The 22,620-nt window shown below is 38.8% G+C and overlaps 1 protein-coding gene across 2 annotated transcripts in view; it reads left to right on the forward strand.

Moving 5' to 3' along the window:
• The window catches only part of GK5 (glycerol kinase 5), a 94,799-nt gene extending 74,061 nt beyond the window's left edge, over positions 1 to 20,738 (forward strand). Inside the window, exons 12-17 of one of the 2 annotated variants that reach the window (XM_037037480.1) lie at positions 4,583 to 4,677; positions 13,414 to 13,517; positions 14,828 to 14,887; positions 15,453 to 15,586; positions 18,319 to 18,338; positions 18,690 to 18,805. In XM_037037480.1, the coding sequence (XP_036893375.1) occupies positions 4,583 to 4,677; positions 13,414 to 13,517; positions 14,828 to 14,887; positions 15,453 to 15,586; positions 18,319 to 18,338; positions 18,690 to 18,716 (440 nt within the window). In that variant the 3' untranslated portion in view covers positions 18,717 to 18,805. Of the gene's footprint in view, positions 1 to 4,582; positions 4,678 to 13,413; positions 13,518 to 14,827; positions 14,888 to 15,452; positions 15,587 to 18,318; positions 18,339 to 18,689 lie in introns of both variants that reach the window. The other variant, XM_037037479.1, reaches the window with a different exon arrangement.
• The last annotated feature ends 1,882 nt before the right edge of the window (positions 20,739 to 22,620 follow it).

The following is a 22,620-nucleotide window of genomic DNA, read 5'->3' on the forward strand; positions in this document are numbered from 1 at the left end:
TGAGAAATCAGCTGTTAGTCTTATGGACACTGCTTTGAAGATAATTCTCTCCTTTCTTTTTTCTGCTTTTAAGATTCTCTCCTTCTCTTTCATCTTGGGTAACTTAATGATGATGTGCTTTGGTGTGTGCTTCCTTGGGTTCAACTTCCTTGGGATTCTCTGAGCTTCCTGGATTTCCTGGAATCCTATTTCCTTTGCCAATTGGGGATGTTCGTCATTATGTGTTCAATTAAGTTTTCAATTTCTTGGTCTTCCTTTTCTTCTTCTGGCACCCCTATAATTCAGATGCTGGAACGTTTAAAGTTGTCCTGGAGGTTCCTAAGCCTCTCCTCTGTTTTTGAATTCTTATTTCTTCATTCTGTTCTGGTCGAATGTTTATTTCTTCCTAGTGGTCCAAATTGTTGATTCGAGTCCCAGTTTCCTTTCTGTCACTGTTCAATTGTTCCCTGTGCATTTTCCTTTAATTCTCTTTGCATAGTCTTCACTCTTCCTTCTATTTTGTGACCATATTCAACCATTTCTGTGAACATCCTGATTATCAGTGTTTTGAACTCTGCATCTGATAGGTTGGCTATCTCTTCATGGCTTCGCTGTATTTTTCCTGGAGCTTTGGTGTGTTCTATTGTTTTGGCTGTATTTCTTTGTCTCAGCACACCTATTATGTAGTAGGAGGTGGAGCCTTAGGTATTTACCAGATTTCGGCAACCCTTTTTGCTACATTGTTGTGCTATATATGTAGGAGGGGTCTAAGAGGGAGCAATGCTACTTGCTCAGCTCTTGCCCTGCTTTCTGTCACTTTAGTCATTCCTCACAAGCAGATTGTGCCCTTTTAGGTGCTGATTCCTGGTTGGGTGGCTTTGTGTACATCCAAGGGCCCTGTGGGGCTTTTCAATGGACTCTTCTGTGAGACTGGGAGTTTCTCCCAGCACTGCAACCCCTGAATGGATTTACAGCCAGAGGTTTTCAGTCTTTATTTCACAGCACTGAAATCCTGGATTTCATGGTCTGTCTCGCTCCTGTTGTTCTTCCTTATTTATCCCCGCACAAATGTGGGACCAACTGGTTAGCCAGCCCCCACCTCTGCCTTGCCACACATCCTCTCTGCCTCTCCAGCTGCACATCTCCTGCCAGTCTGGATGAATGTTTCTTTTAACTCCCTAGTTGTCAGAGTTCTGTGCAGTTTGATTTTCTGGCATTTCTGGTTGTTTTCTGTTTTTAAGCTAGTTGTTATCTGTCTTTTGGCTGTGCAAAGAAGCTAAGCATTTCCAGCTACGTACCCATCATGGCCAGAACTGGCTTGTACCTTTTAAATGTCTATGTTTATTATTTTCTGAGAACATTCCTAGTTTTTTAGTTTTTGGCACAAGAGCTCATCTTGTGTTTTTCCCACCATTGTTCTGGAATTAGGCACTTTTCTAGTGAGTCCTCCTTATGCTCTTTAGTGGGAAATGGCATTTTAAAACAATAATGAAGTGTCATTGCTTCTAAGCCCTTACAACAAAGCTAGAAGTGTGCGTGTGTGTGTATGTGTGTGTTTGAGAGAGAGAGAGAAAGAAATGCATACACAAGAGTGCATGTGTAAAAAATCATTGAGTTTATATTGTACTTCCAATTCCAGTCTAGCTTCTAAGAGTTCTTGTTTGTCTTTCATTTTTCTATATTTTTCTCTCCCTTTTTCTATTTTGAGAACCTGGCTCCCAACAACATTAATATTGTATACTCATTTGCTGAATCTTCAAATATACTCAAAATAGTTTCAGAATTACTAGACCCATACCAATACAACAAGTAACATTTGTTCATGATTATTTACTGGGGTGTTTTTTCTTTATATCAAGGTAATATGGTCAAAGCACATTCTTCAAAAGTTACTCGGATTAGTTCTTTTTCTTCTCCGCTCAGTGATTTTATTAATTTGAAATAGAATTAGGTTCATTTGTTTCTGTTATCATTCAGTCTTAGCATTTACCTCTCTCTGCATCCTTTTTAAAAACATTTAATTTGTTAATGTGGAATTTTAATGTGATTCCCAAAGTCACAACCATAAGGTGTGCTCTGAGGAGTTGACTTGCTCCCTGGTCTCTTCATCTTATCTCCCTACCTCTGATAGTCAGTTCATTTGTTTTTGGTTTATTCCTTCTGTTTCTTTGTGCGAAAGCATGAGGATGCATGCATGCTTTATTTTTCCTGATATGCTTGTATAAAAGGTAATCTGTGTGTGCCATTTCTACATAAAAATGTATTTGGGGAGTTGCTTCATATCAGTTTGCAGGGATCTTCATTCTTTTTCACAGTGTCATAGCTCTTCTTTATATGTATGTGCACAGCTCAGCCAGCAAAGAGCCAATATTGGACATTTGAAAAGTTTCCGATCTTTTGAAAGCACAAATAATACTGTAATAACCTTGCACATAATGTGTTTTATGTCATTGGAGGTGTGTCTTAAGAATAAATTCCCAGAAGTAGGATTGCTGTATCAGAGAACCAATGCATTGTTGCTTTGTTAGATACACTGTATTGTCATATTCCCCTCCATAGGAGTTGTTTCATTTTGCATTAACACCAGAAATGTATGTGACTGTTTCCCCATAGCCTCCTTTTTCATAGTATCTTTTGCATAATCAAATGACCTTGTTGGGTGAACTGCAGAAGTTGAGGGCTGAAGTAGAAGTACTGGCACACATTTGAATTTTTGCCAACCTAGATGGGTGAGAAATAACATGTCGATGTTTAAATGGTGTTTTTCTTATTATGAGTAAAGTTGAATCTCCTTTCTTAATTTTAGAAAAAGTATTTTAAATCTACTGTATTGAGGTTTAATTTACATATAATAAATTTACCTTCTTAAAGCGTTCAATGAATGTTAACAAAATATACATCTGTGAAACCACAGTCATACTCAATCTGCCTTTATATCTATCTATATCCATATACTGTATCTATCTGTTTATAGTGGTTGTGTTTGGTTTGGTGTTTTGGTGTGTAGTTCTACTGGTTTTAAGAACTGTATCGACTGAGTGACCACTACCACAATCAGGAACATGGCTGTCGCATGAAACATTTTCATCATCCCCCAGATTACCTGGTGTCACGCCTCCTAGTCAGTCCCCATCCCAAACTAATCTTTAGCAGCAATTAATCTTTTCTCTACCCCTACACTTTTACCTCTTCCAAAATATCATATACATTGACTGGATTCACTAAGTATGTAATCAATTGGGATCATTTCTTTTACTCAGCATAATATCTTTGAGATTCAGCCCATGTTTTTGTATGTGACCAATAGTTCATTTTACTGTTCTGTGGGAAGTCTACAGACATATTTTTTCTTCAAATAGCTTTTCAGATGTACATTTGTTTGTCTTCTTCTGGAATATAAATGATAAATATTAGACATTTTCCTACTGATCCCTGAGGCTCTATTCTCTCCCTTCCTCTTCTCTTGTTCAGGTAGAATGTAAAAAAAACCACACACACACACATAATATAGGGTAATTCCCCTACTCTGTGTTCTGTAGAGACCTCTGACTCCTGCTCCTCAGACCAGGAAGGTGAGGCTTATTTGCACCCATTGTGTAGACCCACATTTCTGGTTTCAGGCTGTCTCTGAGTCCAGGCCAGGATATAGCTGAGGAAGTGAAAAAGCAGGGAAATTTTGGCTGGTATTGAGAGAGTTCCACTGTTGGCCTGCTGGGTTATTTGTCTGGCCCTTAGGTCATTTGTCTGAGTTCCATCTAGGATTTTTTAAAGGTTTTATTTATTTATTTTTAGAGAGAGGCAGGGAGAGAGAACGAGAGGGAGAGAAACATCAATATGTGGTCGCCTCCTGTGTCTGCCACTGGGGACCTGGCCCACAGCCCAGGCATGTGCCCCGACTGGGAATCAAACCGGTGACCCTTTGGTCCACAGGCTGGTACTCAATCCACTGAGCCACACTAGCCAGGGCCTGTCCAGGAGTCTTAATTGTATTCAGTGGGAGAGACGGAATAAGGTCTATTTACCCCCAAAGACTCTTCATCAATAAGCTCCTTTGAGACAGTTTAAGTGAAAGATTATTCAGACAAAGATAATTCTTCAAACAGGAATGAAACAATCAGTAAAGAATGTGGATAAACTAGATTTTTTCCCATTTCTTCATCTGTTACCAAACATGTTCCTTAAACCAGCCTTCTAGTATGTTTTCCACATTCTGATTTAAAAATTTAGATATTTGAACATGATATTTTGTAAGTACAGATTTCAAAACCAATGTTTTCTTTTTAATATTAGTTTTTAAAGTGCTACAGACATTTTGATGCGGTATCTGGACCTTTTGACCAAGTGAATGTGACTTATGGTTCTGATAACTCTCAGTTTTAGTAAAATTTATAATTATTATCAACTGGTTCTCATATAACCCAGATAGTATGAGAGCAGATTGGCTTTTGTGTTGGCCCTTTCAGGTGAGTAACCTTTCATATTAAATTTATAATAAATGTTGGTGCAGGTAGACACTAGCCATATAAAATAATTCTTTATCTTTCCCCAACACCTTCATTTTGTTTTAAAGTTTTTGTTTGTTTATTTGTTTTTGTGTTCACAGATCTTTTCACGGATGCTGCTGAGACTGAAAAAATGGCCAAAAGTTTGAAAGATTCTGAAGGAGTTTATTTTGTTCCATCTTTTAGTGGATTGCAGGTATGTAAAAATATTTAATGGCAATTAAATATTTTCTTTTCATACCCACACCTGAAATTATGTCTCTACCACTTTCTTACCTGAAAATTTGGGCACTCAACAGAACTAGAGTGAAAGGTACATTCTAGGGCTAAGAAACTATGATTTAACATAGTATGAATTCCATCAAAGAGCACAGCAAATTCATCTGGCTTTTGCTTAGAACTTTATCTCTGTGGAAACTAAAGTTGGCAGGTTTATCATAGAACTTTTACATAAGACCTAGGATTACTTTTTTAAGATAAAGATTTTATTTATTTTTTATTTTTTAGAGAAAGGGGAAGAGAAAGATAAAGAGACAGAGAGAAACCTTGATGTGCAACAGCGACATCCATTGATTGCCTCTTGCATACCCCTAACCTGTGAGCTAGCTGCAACCCAGGCACATGCCCTGACTGGGAATCGAACTGGCAACCTTTTGCTTTGTGGGACAATGCTCAACTCACTGAGCTACACTAGTCTGGGCAGACCTAGAATTATTTTATCATGACCAAAATAGTCATTTCCCAGTGGAGGGAAATATCTCAGTGCTTAGAGGAAGTGTATCATTGACATTTAGAAAAAATAATGAAAAGGTACACACATGTGCCCCCCTACACATTTGTATATGTATATTTTGCAGTTCTTTATAAGTTCTATTAAACATTTTTTGTTGTTGTTCACATACAGTTGTCTCCATTTTTACCCAACCATGGCCGTCCACCCCACCCATCCCCACCTTTCCCCCTTGAACCTACCCCCTTTGGCTTTGTCCATGTGTCCTTTATATATGTTCCTTGACGGCCCTTCCCCTGTTATCCACCATTATCCCTCTCCCCCTCCCCTCTGTTTACTGGCAGTGTGTTCTTTATTTATTTCATTTAAAAAATTTTTATTTTAACTGTTGTTCAAGTACAGTTTTCTACATTTTACCCCTAGCCCTCCCCACCTCCCTCCCATTTCCACACCCTTCCCTTGTTATTGTCCATGTGTCCTTTATACTTGTTCCTACAAACCATTCACCCTTTTCCCCTTAAATTTCCTCCCCTCTCCCCTCTGGTCACTGTTCCCCTGTTCTCTATTTCAGTGTCTTTGGTTATATTTTGCTTGTTTGTTTTGTTGATTAGATTCCTGTTAAAGGTGAGATCATATGGTATTTGTCTTTCACTGCCTTGCTTATTTTGCTTAGCATAATGCTTTCCAGTTCCATCCATGCTGTTGCAAAGGGTAGGAGCTCCTTCTTTCTTTCTGCTGCATAGAATTCCATTGTGTAAGTGCACCATAGTTTTTTCATCCATTCATTTACTGATGGGCACCTAGGTTGCTTCCAGTACTTGGCTATTGTAAATTGTGCTGCTGTGAACGTTGGGGTGCATAGGTTCTTTTGGATTGGTGTTTCAGGGTTCTTAGGATACAATCCTAGTAGTGGAATTGCTGGGTCAAAAAGCCAATTTATTTTTAGTTTTCTTAGAAGTTCCATACTGTTTTCCATTAGATGTTGTACCAGTCTGCATTCCCACCAACAGTATACTGGGGTCCCCTTTTCTCCCACAACCACTCCAGCACTTGTTGTTTGTTGCTTTGTTTATGATGGCCATTCTGACCAGTGTAAAGTGGTATCTCATTGTGGTTTTAATCTGCATCTCTCTGATAGCTAGTGATACTGAACATCGTTTCATGTGTCTCTGGATCCTTTGTATGTCCTCCTTGGAGAAGTGCCTGTTCAAGTCCTTTGCCCATTTTTTAATTGGGTTGCTTGTCTTCTTAGAGCGGAGTTATGTGAGTTCTTGATACATTTTGGAGATTAAACTCTTGTCTGAGATATCATTGGCAAATGTTTTCCTATACATTTGGTTCTCTTTTTATTTTAATACTGTTTTTTTTTTAGCCTTGCAGAAGCCTTTTATTTTGGTGAGATCCCATTTGTTTATTCTTTCCTTTATGTCCTTTACTGTAGGGGATATATCAGTGAAAATGTTGCTGCATGAAATATCTGAGGTTTCCTGCCTATGTTTTCCTCTAGGACTTTAATGGTGTCATGACTTATATTTAAGTCTTTTGTCCACCTTGAAATTATTTTTATGTATGGTGTAAATGGGTGCTCAAGTTTCATTTTTTTGCATGTAGCTGTCCAGATCTCCCAACACCATTTGTTGAAGAGGCTATTTTTTGCTCCATTTTATGTTGCTGCCCCCTTTATCAAATATTAATTGATCATAGAGACTTGGGTTTATTTATGGGCTCTGTGTTCTGTTCCATTGGTCTATCTCTCTGTTTTTATGCCAGTACCAGGCTGTTTTGATTACAGCAGCCTTGTAATACAGTTTAATATCAGGTATTGTGATCCCTCCTACTTTGCTCTTTTTTCTAAAAATTGCAGCAGCTATTTTGGGTCATTTATGGTAAATCAGTTATAAGAGTTCAAAATTTAAAAGTTTGGATCATAGAATTTAGAAGCTGTTGAAAAACAATTAGATCAGAATGCTCTAAATCTTTTAAATCACCATATTTCCAAACTAGATTTTTAAACGAGCATTACTTCAGTATCTGTGATAATTTTCTTTTTTAAAATATATTTTGTTGATTATGCTATTACAGTTGTGCCACTCCCCCCCTTCCCCCCCACTGTCCTGCACCTCCCCTCCCACCCACATTACCCTCTATAGTTCATATCCATGGATCATACACATAAGTTCTTTGGCTTCTATATTTCTTATACTATTCTTAACCTCCCCTGTCTATTTTGTACCTACCATTTATACTACTTATTCCCTGTACCTTTTCCCCCATTCTCTCCCCTCCTGCTTCCCACTGATAATCCTCCATGTGATCTTCATTTCTCTGATTCTCTTCCTGTTTTAGTTGTTTTCTTAGTTTGTTTTTTTTTTTTAGGTTCAGTTGTTGATAGTTGTGAGTTTGTTGTCATTTTACTATTCGTATTTTGATCTTCTTCTTTTTCTTAGATAAGTCCCTTTAACATTTCATATAATAAGGGCTTAGAGGTGATGAATTCCTTTAACTTGACCTTATCTGGGAAGCACTTTATTTGCCCTTTCATTCTAAATGATAGCTTTGCTGGATAGAGTAATCTTGGATGTAGGTCCTTGCCTTTCATGACTTGGAATACTTATTTCCAGCTCCTTCTTGCTTGCAAGGTACCTTGTGGGAAATCAGCTGATAGTCTTGTGGGAACTCCTTTGTAGGTAACTGTCTCCTTTTCTCTTGCTGCTTTTAAGATTCTCTCCTTCTCTTTCATTTTGGGTAATGTAATTATGATGTGCCTTGGTGTGTGCTTCCTTGGGTCCAACTTCTTTGGGACTGTCTGGTCTTTCTGGAATCCTATTTCCTTTGCCAGATTGGGGAAGTTCTCCTTTATTATTTGTTCAAATAAATTTTCAATTTCTTGCTCTTCCTCTTCTCCTTCTGGCACCCATTATTCAGATGTTAGAAGTTAGATGTTAGATGTTTAAAGTTGTCCTGTAGGTTCCTAAGCTTCTCCTCAGTTTTTAAAATTCTTGTTTCTTCATTCTGCTCTGGTCGAATTTTTATTTCTTCCTTCTGGTCTAAACCATTGATTTGAGTCCCAGTTTCCTTCCTGTCACTGTGTATTAGTTCCCTGTGGATTTTCCCTTAATTCTCTTTTAATAGCCTTCACTTTTTCCTCTATTTTGTGACCATATTTAACCATTTCTGAGAACATCCTGATTATCAGTGTTTTGAACTCTGTATCTGATAGGTTGGCTATCTCTTCATGGCTTAGTTGTATTTTTCCTGGAGCTTTGGTGTGTTCTATCATTTTGGCTGTATTTCTTGTCTCGGCACACCTCTTATGTAGTAAGGGGTGGAGCCTTAGGTATTCTTCTGGGCAGGGCAACCCATGTGCCTGAGTTGTGGCACTGTATGTGGAGGAGGCTTGGTCAGAGAGGGAACCATTCCACCTGCTTGGTTCTCCAAGGCTTTCAGCTGCTTTCCCCAGTACCCACAAGCAAATCAGGCTCTACTGGTGCTGATTCCTGGGTGGGTGGTTTGTGTATATGCTAGGACCCCATGGATCTCCCCAGCGAACTCTCTGGTGAGGCTGGGAGTTTCTCTGGCCACCACAACTCCCACAGGTTTTTCTAGTCAGAGGTTTTGAGGCTTTATTTCCCTGCACTGGAACCCTGGGTTGCATGGTCTGTCTCACTCCCCGGTTGTTCCCACCAGTTTATCCACATGCAAATGTGGAACTGCCTGCTCTGCCAGCTGCTGCCTTCCTGGGAGTCCTCTCTGCCCGGCCGCCCATCTCCACCCCTCCTACCAGTCTAGATGAATGTTTCCTTAACTTCTTAGTTGTCAGACTTCCACACAGGTTGATTTTCTGGCAGTTCTGGTTTTTTTAATTGGTTGTTGTCCTTTTTTCGCTTGTGTGAGGCGGCACAGTGTGTCTACCTATGCCTCCATCTTGACCTGCAATCCTTTTCTTTCATATGCTGTATTCTGAAGTTTATAAACTGTCTATGGAGTGTGCATTGCTTCCTCTTCAGGATGATGTGAAGTGACTAAAATATCATACAGGACAGGACAGGAGTTGAAGCAGATTTGTGTGGTTGAAGTTTAAGGAGGAAGATTAGACGCCTAGTAATCAGCAAAGGTAGGATTTACTTAGGTTACGATTCTTCCCATGTTTAAAAGTGTGCTGGTAAACTTAGTGACTTTATTCTGGCAACTCTGTGTTTCACTTTTCCATCAATTCGTATACCTGTAAAAATCATATGTAATAAGAACATTAAGTATTGCTGAAACCCAGAAGACTAGAGAAAATTATTACAGATGAGGGTTTCAATTCCATGCTGATAACAAAATGTCCCTGTTCTGTCATGATTGCAGCCTGTCAGTATGTTAGGGTGGGGAGGGGAGAGGTAAGCCTGCGAAGCCCAATATTTTCCAATGTAAAATGAAAAGTCCAAACTGGAAGCCAAAAGGTAATTCAAAGAACAATAGTGTGATGATGGTAAGCTATTTGGTACATAGGAGGGAGATTGTCTATAAACTGTCTATAACAACAACTAGAGAAAATGAGGGGTAGGGGATGGAAAGGAAGGAAGAGACAGTTATCTGTGATACTTTTAGAATATTGTTACTGCTATGGATAATGGAGGGCAGGACGTTAACGGCTCCTCATAGCCTAATATCTCAAGAAAGTCCACTAAGAAAGGATCATCAGGGAAACTTTGAGGAGAGTGAGGGTGTCTGGGACAGCCACTTCAGGGAAAGGCAGAAGGGGTGTGTGGGAGCATCCGGCGGTACGCAGGGTGGCATCGGCCTGTGTGGTCATTGTGGCTGTGCTCTAGCAGGGCTGTGACCTGGGGAGAGGGATACTCAGAGTGCTCATGAGAGGTAGCTGAGGCTAGAATCCGTGGTTGTGTACTTGACATTAAAGTTACTGTGATGGTGGCAGTAGTAGAGTGGACAGGACTGTGAGCCCAGTGCCGGTCTTCCATCCGGGGGATGAGTTCTGCCTGAAAAAAACAGACTTATTTGAGTGCCCCCTGACGGGATCTGCTCTGTTCACGTCCTCCTGAGGACTGGCATGAGATGAGGGTTGCCAACCGGCTTTGCAGTTCTGAGTGTTCCTTGTGGTTCCTGTTTCTCTGTGGGTCTGCTTATCTCTTCTCATTATCAGCTTTGCTCTGTATCCTTTTTTCCTCATAACTTCTGCTCAACTGTCATTATTTCCTCATGCTTTCTGCTTCTTCACAATTTGTAAATACACACAACAATTTTCCACCTTGTGCATCCTTTTGGTTTTATCCATTGGTTGCCATTGATGGTCCTTTTTTCAGCGGTGCCTAGTTCAGATCTCCAGGGACGGGAATCTGATAGGACTGCCTTGTTTTTTCAAGCTTCAAACAGACTTTGAGTCGGGTGTGCTCACTCCTTACAGTTGTGGTAGTGGCAGTGGGACTAGGGCATGGGACTTGGCTGTTTTGGAAAACAGGGCCTCTGAATTCAAACAGTTTCCTTAGGAGGCACGTGGCCAGCAAGTGCTGTGAATGCCATCTCTGGTTCTGTGGGCAACTGCAGCGTCTGAGCAGTGGGAAGGTGAAGGGAAGTACAGCATGATGCTGACGTGGACCTCAGCACATAGGGGCAGGAGGGTAGTGTCTGCCAACAGCAGATACACAGTGGCCTAGAGTTGCTGGACAAGTTAGTACAATTTCCTTCTGGTACCTGTGCTGTGCAAGCCTGGGAACCTGCACCGAATAGCTATGGCTGAAGCCATTTGCCCAGCTCAGAGCCAAGTTTGTTACGGCAACCACAAAATAAGTGTAGGGAGCTTCTCAGAATTGGTTATGGGTTAGGGGAATTTACTTAACAATAGGAAGATGCATTCAGAAGGTGCAGTGAAAAGGTTATGAAGAAAGCAGTAGTGGGAAGGGTTTGGGTAAAATAATAATAGTAATAATAAAAAAATAAAAATTGTAGTGGTAGCTAACCTTACTATGAATTCGTACTCTGTCCTGAGTTCCTTACCATGCATTATCTCATTTACTCCTCAGTAACTCAACAAGATGCAAGACGCTCTTATCATCTCTTTCTGAAGAGCAGGAAACTTAAGATTTAGAGTTGTTAAATCACTTCTCCAGTCTCACACAGCTGCTGAGGGGCAGATCTGATTTTAGGATCCAACGTCTGTCTCCAGAGTCCATGTTACAATCACTCTGCCACGCCAGCTCATGGTAGAGCATAAACACTGTCATGACAGAAGTTCGCCATAGGTGCCAGGGGAGCATGCCTTTCAGGTCTAGGCTGACGGAGACAAAAGGCAGGGTCACATTAACCGTCCCACAAGTCCCAGCAGGTTAGGCCGACATCGATCTCGTTGGTGAAAACGGCCTGCTGGGGGCAGATAGTCTGCGCCCTGGGCGGGAGTCTGCTAGGTTTGCCTCGGATGCCAGACAGAACTTGGCCCAGTCTTGCTGTTCCCAGTTGGTTGATGGTTCTGGGAGGCTCACTCAGGGGGATCAGCAATGACGGATTAGAGGTGTGGCTGGAAGCTGTCTGCCCCGGCAAGTTGTGACCAGGCCCTGAAAAGGACCTGACCAGTGTTTCTTCTACCATCCCATCCCAAAGAGAGACTTACTTGGACTAACTAATACAGAGACATTGTACCCTATAAGGACATTCTAAAGTTTCTGTGGGCTTTATTACTCCTCAAATGGGCCTGTTATTAATGGTAAGTGACATTCATAGTTATTTGTACAAAAATTATTTTGAGCCACATATACCAGTGTTTTATGGGGTATATCAGAAGAAGTAGTTTTTATGCAAAGAAACCCCATAGCATACTAGGGACTAAATGAACTGGCAGAGTCTAACCTATCTTTGTTTTAGAGGATCATATCACCTGATAAAGACCAGCTTTCCTGTATAAATCAACTTTTACTGAGTGGATCATCAAAAGATGTTATTGAATTTGAAAATTATCTAGATACATTCACAATAGGAGGAAAAATCAGAGCAATAGTAAAGATAAGGTGTAATGTAGAATTTCTTCAGTTAAGTAAGTAAAAAACATGATTTGATTCGATAAATGCATATTAATCAATAGATGGGTATTGATCCCCGGTGGAGGGCCCGATACAGTGCTAAATGCAGTTTCAACAATCACACAAATATATGTAATTATAAACTGTGGTACATGATAGGAAGTTAGAGGGCCCCATAGAAATATGTGATTGGAGATGTGGTCTGCTGTGTGCGGTAGGAGCTTTACCCAGAGGAAGCTGAGCAAATTTGGGAGGGAGTAGGATTAACTGGGAGAAGAGGCAGTGGGTAGTGTTCCGGGTAAACAGGGCATATGTCACTGCTCTGCTGGGTAGCAGGTCCTTCTTCTAGGGCCCATCAGTCCCTGGCAGCACCTGCATGTCTCTGTCACAACCTTATGTAGTGGGTGTGTTGGAACTCTTCTGTTTTGTTTGCAGTTTATTTACTTTTAGAGAGAGGGGAGGAAGATAGAGAGGGAGAGAAACACCAGTGTGTGGTTGCCTCTCTCCTGCCCCCAACTAGGGACCTCGCCTGCAACCCAGGCATGTACCCTGACTGGGAATTGAACTGGTGACCCTTTGGTTCACAGGCTGGTGCTCAATCCACTAAGCCACACCAGCCAGGGCAAGATTTTGACTCTTTTCAAGACAGATGTTAGGCTAAGTCATTTCTCATCCTAGGCAATAAGACTATAAGCCAAGAAATTGAAGAACTTAGCTTGAGTGTCTGACAACATATTGGGTGTAAGTTATGACACTGAAAAACACATTTTTTTGCATTACTGTTCTTTTTTTATGTCTAATTTATGTCTTCAAAAAGCCACTTAGTAAACAATTTCAGTGTAAAAACTTTAAAGTTGGAGAAAAGGATGGAATACCAGGATTGCTTCTCATTTCCCTCATTTATAAAGCTAGGCCTTTAATAATTTGTTACTCTGTGTTTCAGTCCCTTTCCTTGGTATGAGCTCTAACACAAGGATCAGCCAAGCCCCATATCAGTGACTCAAAATTGCTTAAGTCCTGTTAAAAAGTTATCATAATATTTCATACATTTTGGGGCTATCATTTATTTTAAAACTACTTTTATAGGAATTTTTTAAAAAAATGGTCATGCCCCTATTGTATACTATCTTTAAGTCTACAGATGTAATTTAGAACAATAATAATATATTCATGCTATCTCTTACTTCAGGCTCCATTAAATGACCCCTGTGCGTGTGCCTCTTTCATGGGTTTGAAGCCTTCCACTAGTAAATACCATCTTGTACGAGCCATATTGGAGTCTATAGCTTTCAGGTACCAGAACCTGCTCTAAACTCCTTTCTCCCCAATTTCTGTATTCCCATTTTCTTTTATTAATTTCTATGAAACTGGAAATTTCTTAATATTAATTGAGGGTTTATACATTTAGTTTAATTCATGCTATATTTGACATAATATGTTCTAACTGCTAATTTTCATAGCATCACTTATTTTTCATATTAAATAGTATCAGCATTACTTGGATTTGCTCTCTGAAAATATAACTATTCTTTATTTTTAAAATTTTTTTTAAAAGATTGTATGTATTTATTTTTAGACAGAGGGGAAGAGAGGGAAGGAGAGAGAGAGAGAGAAACATTGATGTGAGAGAAAAACATCAATCACTTGCCTCTTGAATCTTCAGCTCAGGCACGTGTCCTGACCGGAATCAGACTGGCAACCTTTTGCTTTGCAGGATGATGTCCAACCAACTGAGCCGCATTGGTCAGGGCAGTTTAATGATTTTTATTTATTTTTTGAAGAATTTATTTATTTTTAGAGAGAGGTTAAGGGAGAGGGAGAGAAACATTAGTGTGTGGTTGCCTCTTGTGCACCCCCTCCCGGGGACCTGGCCCACAACCCAGGCATGTGCCCTGACTGGGAATTGAACAGTCGACCCTTTGGTTCACAGGCCCACAATCAATCAATTGAGCTACACCAGCCAGGGCAATTTAATGATTTAAAAAAATATATCCAATTTCCTAAGCATTAGAGATTCAAAATTTGGACTTTCAAAGGTTTTTGTATCTTTATTCATAAAGGAGAATTTGAATATGCTTCTGTGAGACTCAAAGATTGAATCATCAGAATTAATCTTCATGTATATTTTTCTGCTCTTTTTGTGATAGGGTAGTTATAGCTTATTAAAACTAAGACTGTGCCTGTCATAAATATGGAACATTTTAATGTTTAACATTTCCTGTGATTATGAGATGATTATTTTTTCATTTGGTAAATTTTATTAGATATTATTTATGGCATGTTTCATAATATCTATCTATTAAATGGATTCTGGATTTATGCTTTTCTTTGTAGGAATGGTTATAGATTAAATTAAATTCAAAAATAAAAATTATGCTTTTTTGTATTAAGGTGAAAAGCACAAGGCCCAGAACTTCTTGTTTTAGCATCTGTTGTCTACTTCCAGTAACCATAATGTATTTCTGTAATACTTTCTTTGCATATTTTATATATATCATGCAAATAAAACCACAATTTTTAGTTTTCCAGCTTAGAAGAAATAGAGAATTATTATGATTTCAATTTCCTCTAAATAGCTGCCTTGTTTTGTTTTTTTTAACTAGAAACAAACAGTTGTATGAGGTGATGCAGAAAGAGATTCGCATTCCAGTAACAAAAATCCGGTATGTAAATTTTGTTTCTAATAATTTAATTAGAAATTAGAAGTGGTAGCTGCTATTAGTATTTTCATCATTATGGTTATTCAAGATTTCAAAAAGAACTTATACCTAGTTTCTTTGCAACAAAATTCTTAGCCATAGGAATTTAGAGAGGAAAGTGGATTTTGGATTTATGGAGAATATAACACAATATGGAATTTGGGAGGATTCTAACACCCATATGTATATTATAAAAATCTTTAAAGTCTCCTTTTTGGATAAGTGGCTATTCTTTTGGCACAGAAGCATCACACTGTCTTTGCTAGAGTGTCCAAATTAATTCTTACGTTGGTTTGGTCTGCTCAGCCTGTTTTGGACTAGTCCCAGGACAAGCAGAGCAGGTGGGAAGACTGAAGGCAGGAATGAGGAAAGACATTTCAAGATTGCTGAATAAGGTGCTCAGTGTGAAGTGGTGTAATTTTAGAATTAAAAGGTAAAACCAAAGACCTAAAAAATGTGAGCTTTTAAAAAAATAATATTTTTATGCTTTTGTTATGGTGATTTATCTCAAATATCTTGCTCCCCACAGGGCAGATGGAGGAGTTTGTAAGAACAGTTTTGTAATGCAGATGACTTCAGACCTGATCAATGAGGACATAGACAGGCCTGTCCACCTTGACATGTCCTGCCGAGGTGCAGCTTTTCTTGCTGGCCTTGCTGTTGGTATGTGTGGGTTTTATAAAAATGAGAGCTGTGTTGCAAACTTACAGATAGCATTTCTCCTTCCAAACTAGGAAGTTATAGAGATGGTCTGCAAAACCCTGGTGTCCACTAAGCTCCATAAGCATAGGCACACGACTCACAAAATACACCCTTGACCTGCTTTGTGGGTGGGTCTCAGGCATCTGTTTCAGCCTTACTTCACTCCTTCAGTCCTGAAAATGAGGTGAGGACAGTCCGTTCTCAACTGCTTTGGCCTTTAGCAAGGCAAGGTCTCTGGGTAAACTTTCTGAGTAAATAAGCTTGTCTGCGTCATTGGAAAGAACTCCATTCTTTTATTTATCGAACATTTGTTGAGCATCCTGCTACATGACAGTCACTGCTGGGAATATAGTTTAAAAGACATAGCCCTTGCTATGGGAGTCTCTGATGTGAACAGACAAGTCAACTGGTTTTTAAACTTGATATGAAAAAGCAGCACACAGGTATGGTGTAGCCCTCCTAGCGGAGGCAACGTGGAGCTCAGTTCTGAAGGGGCTAACAGACAGCCAGGTGAGAGGGTAAAAGGCGAGCTGTCCTACAGGGAAAAAGGTAAGTGCTGGTATGATGTGAGCAATGATGTGTACCTGCTGGGCAGGTACACAGAGGGCCAGGTGTGGTGGATTCCTCAGAAAGAGGAGTCTGAACTTAATTGTCAAGGCACTGGACAGCCTCTGAAGAATTCGAAGCAGGAGAGGGACATGGACAGATCTTCAACTGAACACATCATTTTGGCAGTTAGTGAAAGGGTTAATTTGGAGGGGTAAAGAGTGGAAGTGCAAGGCCAGTTAGTGGCTCCTTAGGAAGCAGGATGACGCCTGTGTTTCTGTTTGAAGGGAAGGAGTATTTGTGCAGAACAGAATTTTGTTTTCATTTGTAGCCAAGGACATGTTTCCACTGAGTCTTTTAGAGAGATAGAAAGAGAGAGAGACAGAGAAACATCATTTGGTTGCCTCCCTTATGTGCCTGAACCAAAGATTGAACCTACAGCCTTATGGTACTCTGGACTATGTGCTCCAACCAAGTCAGCCACACAGCCCGGGACAGAGGACAATATTTTAAAGTTACAAGTTTTAGGCTACTATTTAGCCTAGTAAACTTACAAATCCAAAAGGTATGAAATCTTGGTAAGTTCAACTTAAACTTTATTCTATTAAAAATCTTTAGCTTGGACCCTGGCTGGCATAGCTCAGTGGACTGAGCACGGGCCTGCGTACCAAAGGATCATGATTCGATTCCCAGTCAGGGCACGTGCCTGGGTTGCAGGCCAGTTCCCAGCAGGGGATGCATGAGAGGCAACCATACACTGATATTTCTCTCCCTCTCTCCATTCCTTCCCCTCTAAAGATAAATAAATAAAATCTTAAAAAAAAAGAAAGAAATAATCCTTTAAAAAAATCTTTAACTTGGATAAAATTATTACAGTGATTTTCATTTGACTAATATTTGATTAATTCAGGTTTACAAAATAACTTTCCCTTAAATAATAATTTCCATTTATAACTTTAAAGTTTTTTGTATATTTCAACCCTGAAATTTTTAATATAGTTGATTTTTAATAATGATTTCACATATCTGAGCAAACTTAAAACTGTTGTTACAAAGAAAATCTTCTAAAGTATTTAAACAATTCTTGCAAAATGAATAAATTATACTTATGAGTAGAGTAAATCAAATTCTTATAACATTCTTTTATTATTTATAAGAATCAAATTCTTCTATACTTTTTGGCTCATAAGAATAAATATGTCAGATTCTAGCCCTGGCTGGTGTAGCTCAGTAGATTGAGCACAGGCCTGCGAACCAAAAGATCTCAGTTCGATTCCCAGCAGGGGCCAGTTCCCAGCAGGGGATGCATGAGAAGAATAAATATGTCAGATTCTCTTGAACCTTTAAAATACTTTAAATAACAAACATGTGCAGATTATCCATACATATAACATAGTGGCTTGAGTTTTATCTGCTTCATTTTATCTATATTTGTAATTTTAAGGCTTTCTAATATTGTACTATGACACTTTACTAACCACAGGGAAGCAGTTTTTACTTTCTCAGAACAACTTTCCTTTCAGAAATTTCAGACTGAAGGCTATGCACGTTCTCTGTGTTTTCAAAATTCGCTCAGAAACTGGGTCTGTTCAATACGTATTTAATAAAATAACTTTAAAAATATATATGCCTTAGTGTAAATAATAAGTTCTGGAAATAAGGATTTACAACATATTTATTTTTATGGCTAGACTTATCTAACTGTAGTATACTAATTAAAGCTACTTTTAGTCTTTTTAAAACTTCTATTAATATGTTTAATATAGAGTCTAAAATCCTAACTTTGCAGATAGAAAGACTATGACCTGACAGAAAATTTTAGAAGGAAGAATTTTATGTGTCAATTTTATTGGTAGGTGAAAATGTACTTCACTAAGACTTGTCCACTGCAGTGCCTCAGAGTAAGGGGGACGTACCGAGTTTATCAAAAGAAACCTCCACCGCCTCAGACTGCTGATCACCATGGTTATATGTTTTCTTGCTGCTTATTATAAATCACCTGATTCTCTTTGGAAAGAACAGTGTGTGCCAGAAGTCTGATATTATCTCGAATAGGCTTTTAAGTAACTTTTATGAAAAGCAATAGTTTGAAAACGAAATTCTTTATTCTATTAATTACCAACTTTGAATTTTACGCATATCCTAAGGAGTTGCCTCTTCCCTCAAGGTACATTCTTAATTTATATTTGTTTTTTAATTCTGTAAAAAGAAAATATTTCTTTTTTTTTTTCTTAACAACTCATGAAATTAAATGACAGGACATGGTTGTTCTAGAAATGACTGGGTGTCCTGCCACATGTAAATACAACTGATAGTTAGAAACCAAAAGATTTTAAAATCCTCGTGTATTTACTCCCTGGGGTAGTCAATCTAACAAACTTCAAAAGCAACAAAATACTTTGGGTTGTGTTTTAGAATAATAATTGTTTACCTTTGCACCCACTCACGTAGGTTTGTGGATAAGCTTTCTGGACTCATTATTTGCCTTAACATTGGAAAATAACTTTTTCATCTATAGGGTTTTGGACTGACAAGGAAGAACTAAAGCAACTGAGGCAAAGTGAAATGGTTTTCAAGCCACAGAAGAAATGGCAAGAATACGAGACAAGCATGGAAAACTGGGTCAGAGCAGTGAAGCGCTCCATGCACTGGTACAACGAGGCGTGATGCATGCCCATGGGACGGAGCTCAGGGACACCAGCACCATGTTGGCCAAGAGGGATTTGAAATGAGCTCTGCAGCCTGAGAGTGAAAGCATTGCTTTTTTGGAAACAACAACAACAAACAAAGTTTTTAAAACCCTCATTTTTTAAAACCCAAACTTTGAAAGATTATAAGGCAGCAATACCTCAAAACTTTCTAACTCCTGTTTTGTAGCAAATTGGAATTATTAGGATATTAGCCATTTGCAACTATATTTTGACAGCTATGGGCCTTGCTTTTTAAAAAAATACTGTGTCAGTGATACAAAGGAATATTGTTTACTCTCCAAATCAGTAGTCCTGGGCCAGAGCCCCAGAGCCAGAGACGCACAGAGAGGGGCAGAGCCACCTCTGTTTTCCAACTTGCTTGACAGAAGGAATGTAGAGGAATAAGAGTTGTGAGAAACTTCAGGCCAAGAGTAAACTTGCCGTAAGGCAGTTAATCACCTTCCAACATGTTCTCAGGTTATTTGGCCCGCCTTACATTTGAGCTAGGTTTCTTTTAGATGGGCAGCAACGATGAGTTTACTTCCCAGTTGGTCAGGTTTTATCACAGAAAGTCCTGCAGCTAGCTCTTAAATAATAATGTAATTAAGGAAGCGACCATTACAGAGGGTTTTTTTTCCCTGTATGACCTGGGAAAAACACCCCCTCCAAAAAAACCCAAACAAGATGGACAAAGCACAAAATAGGATGGTAGAACTGTGATTTAGTGTGTCTTGTTCACTACCTGAAAACAAGAATTTTCCAATTTTATTTGTATTTTCCTCAATGAAATGGTATATTGTCACATTTAAAAATTTTTTAATTGCAGTTGACATATAATATGATACTAGTTTCACATGTACAGCATAGGGACTAGGCATTTGTATCACTTACTAAATGATCACCCTGATTAGTCTAGAATCACACAGACTATTATAATACTATTGACTGTAGTCAGTACTGTTGACTGTGCTGTACTTTACATCCCTGTGACTATTTTGTAACTGCCAATTTGTACTTCTATATCCCTTCCCTTTTTAACCTATTCCCCCAACAACATCTCTCCCATCTGGCAACCATCAAAATATCCTCTGTATTCTTGGGTTTGTTTCTGTTTTGTTGGTTTGTTTTGTTGTTTTAGATTCCATGTATAAGTGAAGTCATATGGTATTTGTCTTTCTCTGACTTATTTCACTTAGCATAATAACCTCTAGGTCCATCCATGTTGTTGCAAGTGGTAAGATTTCCTCCTTTGTATGGCCAGTAGGATTCCCTGGTGTACTCAGATGAAACACATCTCCTTTATCTAACCATCTAACAAAGGACAGTCGGGCTGCTTCCATACCTTGCATTGTAGACAACGCTGCATTGAACATAGGGGTGTTTATATTGTTTCAAGTTAGTGTTTGGATTTCTTTAGAGAAATACACAGAAGTGGATATCCTGTTGTATATGTCTGTTTCAGAGACAAATTCGATAGAGTTAGGGGTCAAATTGTGTTTGTGCCAATTCCATTTCACTGTACTTTAGTTGTCTTCTTAAATGATTGTTTTGAAGTTATCATTAATGATAGCTTCATTAATAACTCCATCCTTACTTCATTAATTAAGATTTGGAAATATTTTTGTTATGTTGGGGTGTTTTGTTTACTGTAATAAGTCAGATACCATTATGTAGGTATCTTATTCTTTTCATTCTTTCTTTTTATGTTCTTTCTATAAATCTCAGTGGCCAGTTAAAGGCTTTATTATCAAAATCATATGAAAACTGTTCTGTTGTTTTGTTGTTTCTTATAGAGTCTGATTCTCAGTGGGTATGATTCCATAGGAAATAGTTCTGTCTTTCTGTATTAGGATATACTGGATTATAATATAAACTCCCCAAAAGCTTTAGTTCATCTCTTTTTTCACATTTTTCTTCCTCAGCATAAATCCTTTAAAAAAGGGTATTTTTTTAGATGTGGGAAAATAACTGAATATCTCTTGTTGGAATTGAGCATCTCAAAGATCAGTGGCTAATTTTTCTGTTAGTCTAGAAGTTACTCTTTTATTCTTAACATTTCGGGCTATTTTAATGATACAGTTTAGTAAATCTTTTGTCAGATTTGACCTAAATCATAAGTGTGACCACATTTGCTTTTATTGTTGTCGAAACAGTGATGATCAAAATCATTGAGCCAAAAAATTGTCCTTTCCATTTTTCAAGTTCATTTTCACTTGTATGTTAATATTTGAAATATTAAAACATTGTGTGCTAATGTTTGTCATCATGTTCTACTCGACCAGGATGGATATTTCTAGATATTTCTAGGAGGTCTGTGTCAGATATTTCTATGTCAGATATTTCTAGGAGGTCTGTTGCTCTCTTACCAAGGTGAATGTTCCTGTACAATCTTTCTTAGAGTAGTATTAATTGCTTTTATACTATGGACTGCTGACTTTCATTTTTCTTTTATAGCCACATGACATGGTTTCTCAACCTCAGCATTATTGATATTTGGGGACAGATAATTCTTTGTTTTAGGGTGCTATTTTGTGCTTTAGAGGATATTTTGCAGCATCTCTGACCTCTACTCTTTAGCTACCTGTAGCATTCTCCTGAGTTGCGATGGTCAAAAACATCTCCAAACATTGCCACATGTACTCCTTGGAGGCAGAATCATCCCCCAGCCCCGTGGAGAACCACTGATACAGACTGTTCGAAGAAAACTGGAGATTCGATGACTGTAGAGTGTCTGTCAGTCCCCCTTTCCCACTGCCTCATTTTACCTTAGAAAATGATTGCTAGCAAAAAGAGATGGTAGTATATTAAAGTAAGTAGGGTTTCCATTCTGCTGGTCGTGAAAAAAATCTCATTGTAATTGTCCTGCTGTTTTTATCCACCTGCCCACACCGCCATGCCTGCATCCTCTGTGGTCTCACTAAGTGGGTTGATGACTTCGGTATGAGATTAATGTCGTCTATAGAATGCCTTTTGTTTCCTCTTAGTGTTCATGTATTTGCATATGTATGTAGAGATACACACTCCTAAATACCCATATTTACATTCACTTTCTAGTCACAGGCTTTGTGTATTTGACTGCAGATGACTAACAGATTTAATCTTATGAAGGTCACTTAACACTATGGTGTTAGAGGAAAGAAACTTTAGAAATAGCCCCTGTGCAAGAGACTTATACTGGGAACAAGGCTTTAATTAAAAATAATCTGGCCCAGGATTTTGAAAAGAATTTTATAACTCTCTCAGTGGAGATATAACCAGACTCTGGGGATCACCAGACTCTAGGTGATTCTAGAGTCATCCCAGAGGTGGCCTGGTAGGCTCAACACGATCCCCAGGGGGTTCCGTTCCCCTTGGTGAATTTAGATCATGTTTCTGAATTAGAATTAAAAGCCCAAAACACACGAGGGATCTCTCTGGTCCCGAATCATCCTTTTTCATAGACAAAGGCGGGTAATCTGGTTCAAATCGGTCAAAATGGGTAACCCCAAAGAAGTAAAAAAGGTGATCCAGAATCACATTGTTTTTTAAGTTTTGGAACCTCATAGCCATAAATGTTTGGTACCAGCATTTATTGTAAGTAATTGGCTATATTGTCACCATATTCCCACAGGACTCTTGCATTTAGATGAATGCGAGAATGATCGTGGGAGTGGGAGGGGCAGAAACCTGAAGAATCATATTTCTGAAATTCTCTGTTATTTCATTTCTGCTGTCTTTCCTCCTTTTACTATAAATTTGGTTAATTAAATAAAATGACTG

This window comes from Sturnira hondurensis, unplaced genomic scaffold (assembly GCF_014824575.4).
Source record: "Sturnira hondurensis isolate 20B ecotype Veracruz unplaced genomic scaffold, ASM1482457v3 Scaffold0023357, whole genome shotgun sequence".
Lineage (NCBI taxonomy): Eukaryota > Metazoa > Chordata > Mammalia > Chiroptera > Phyllostomidae > Sturnira > Sturnira hondurensis.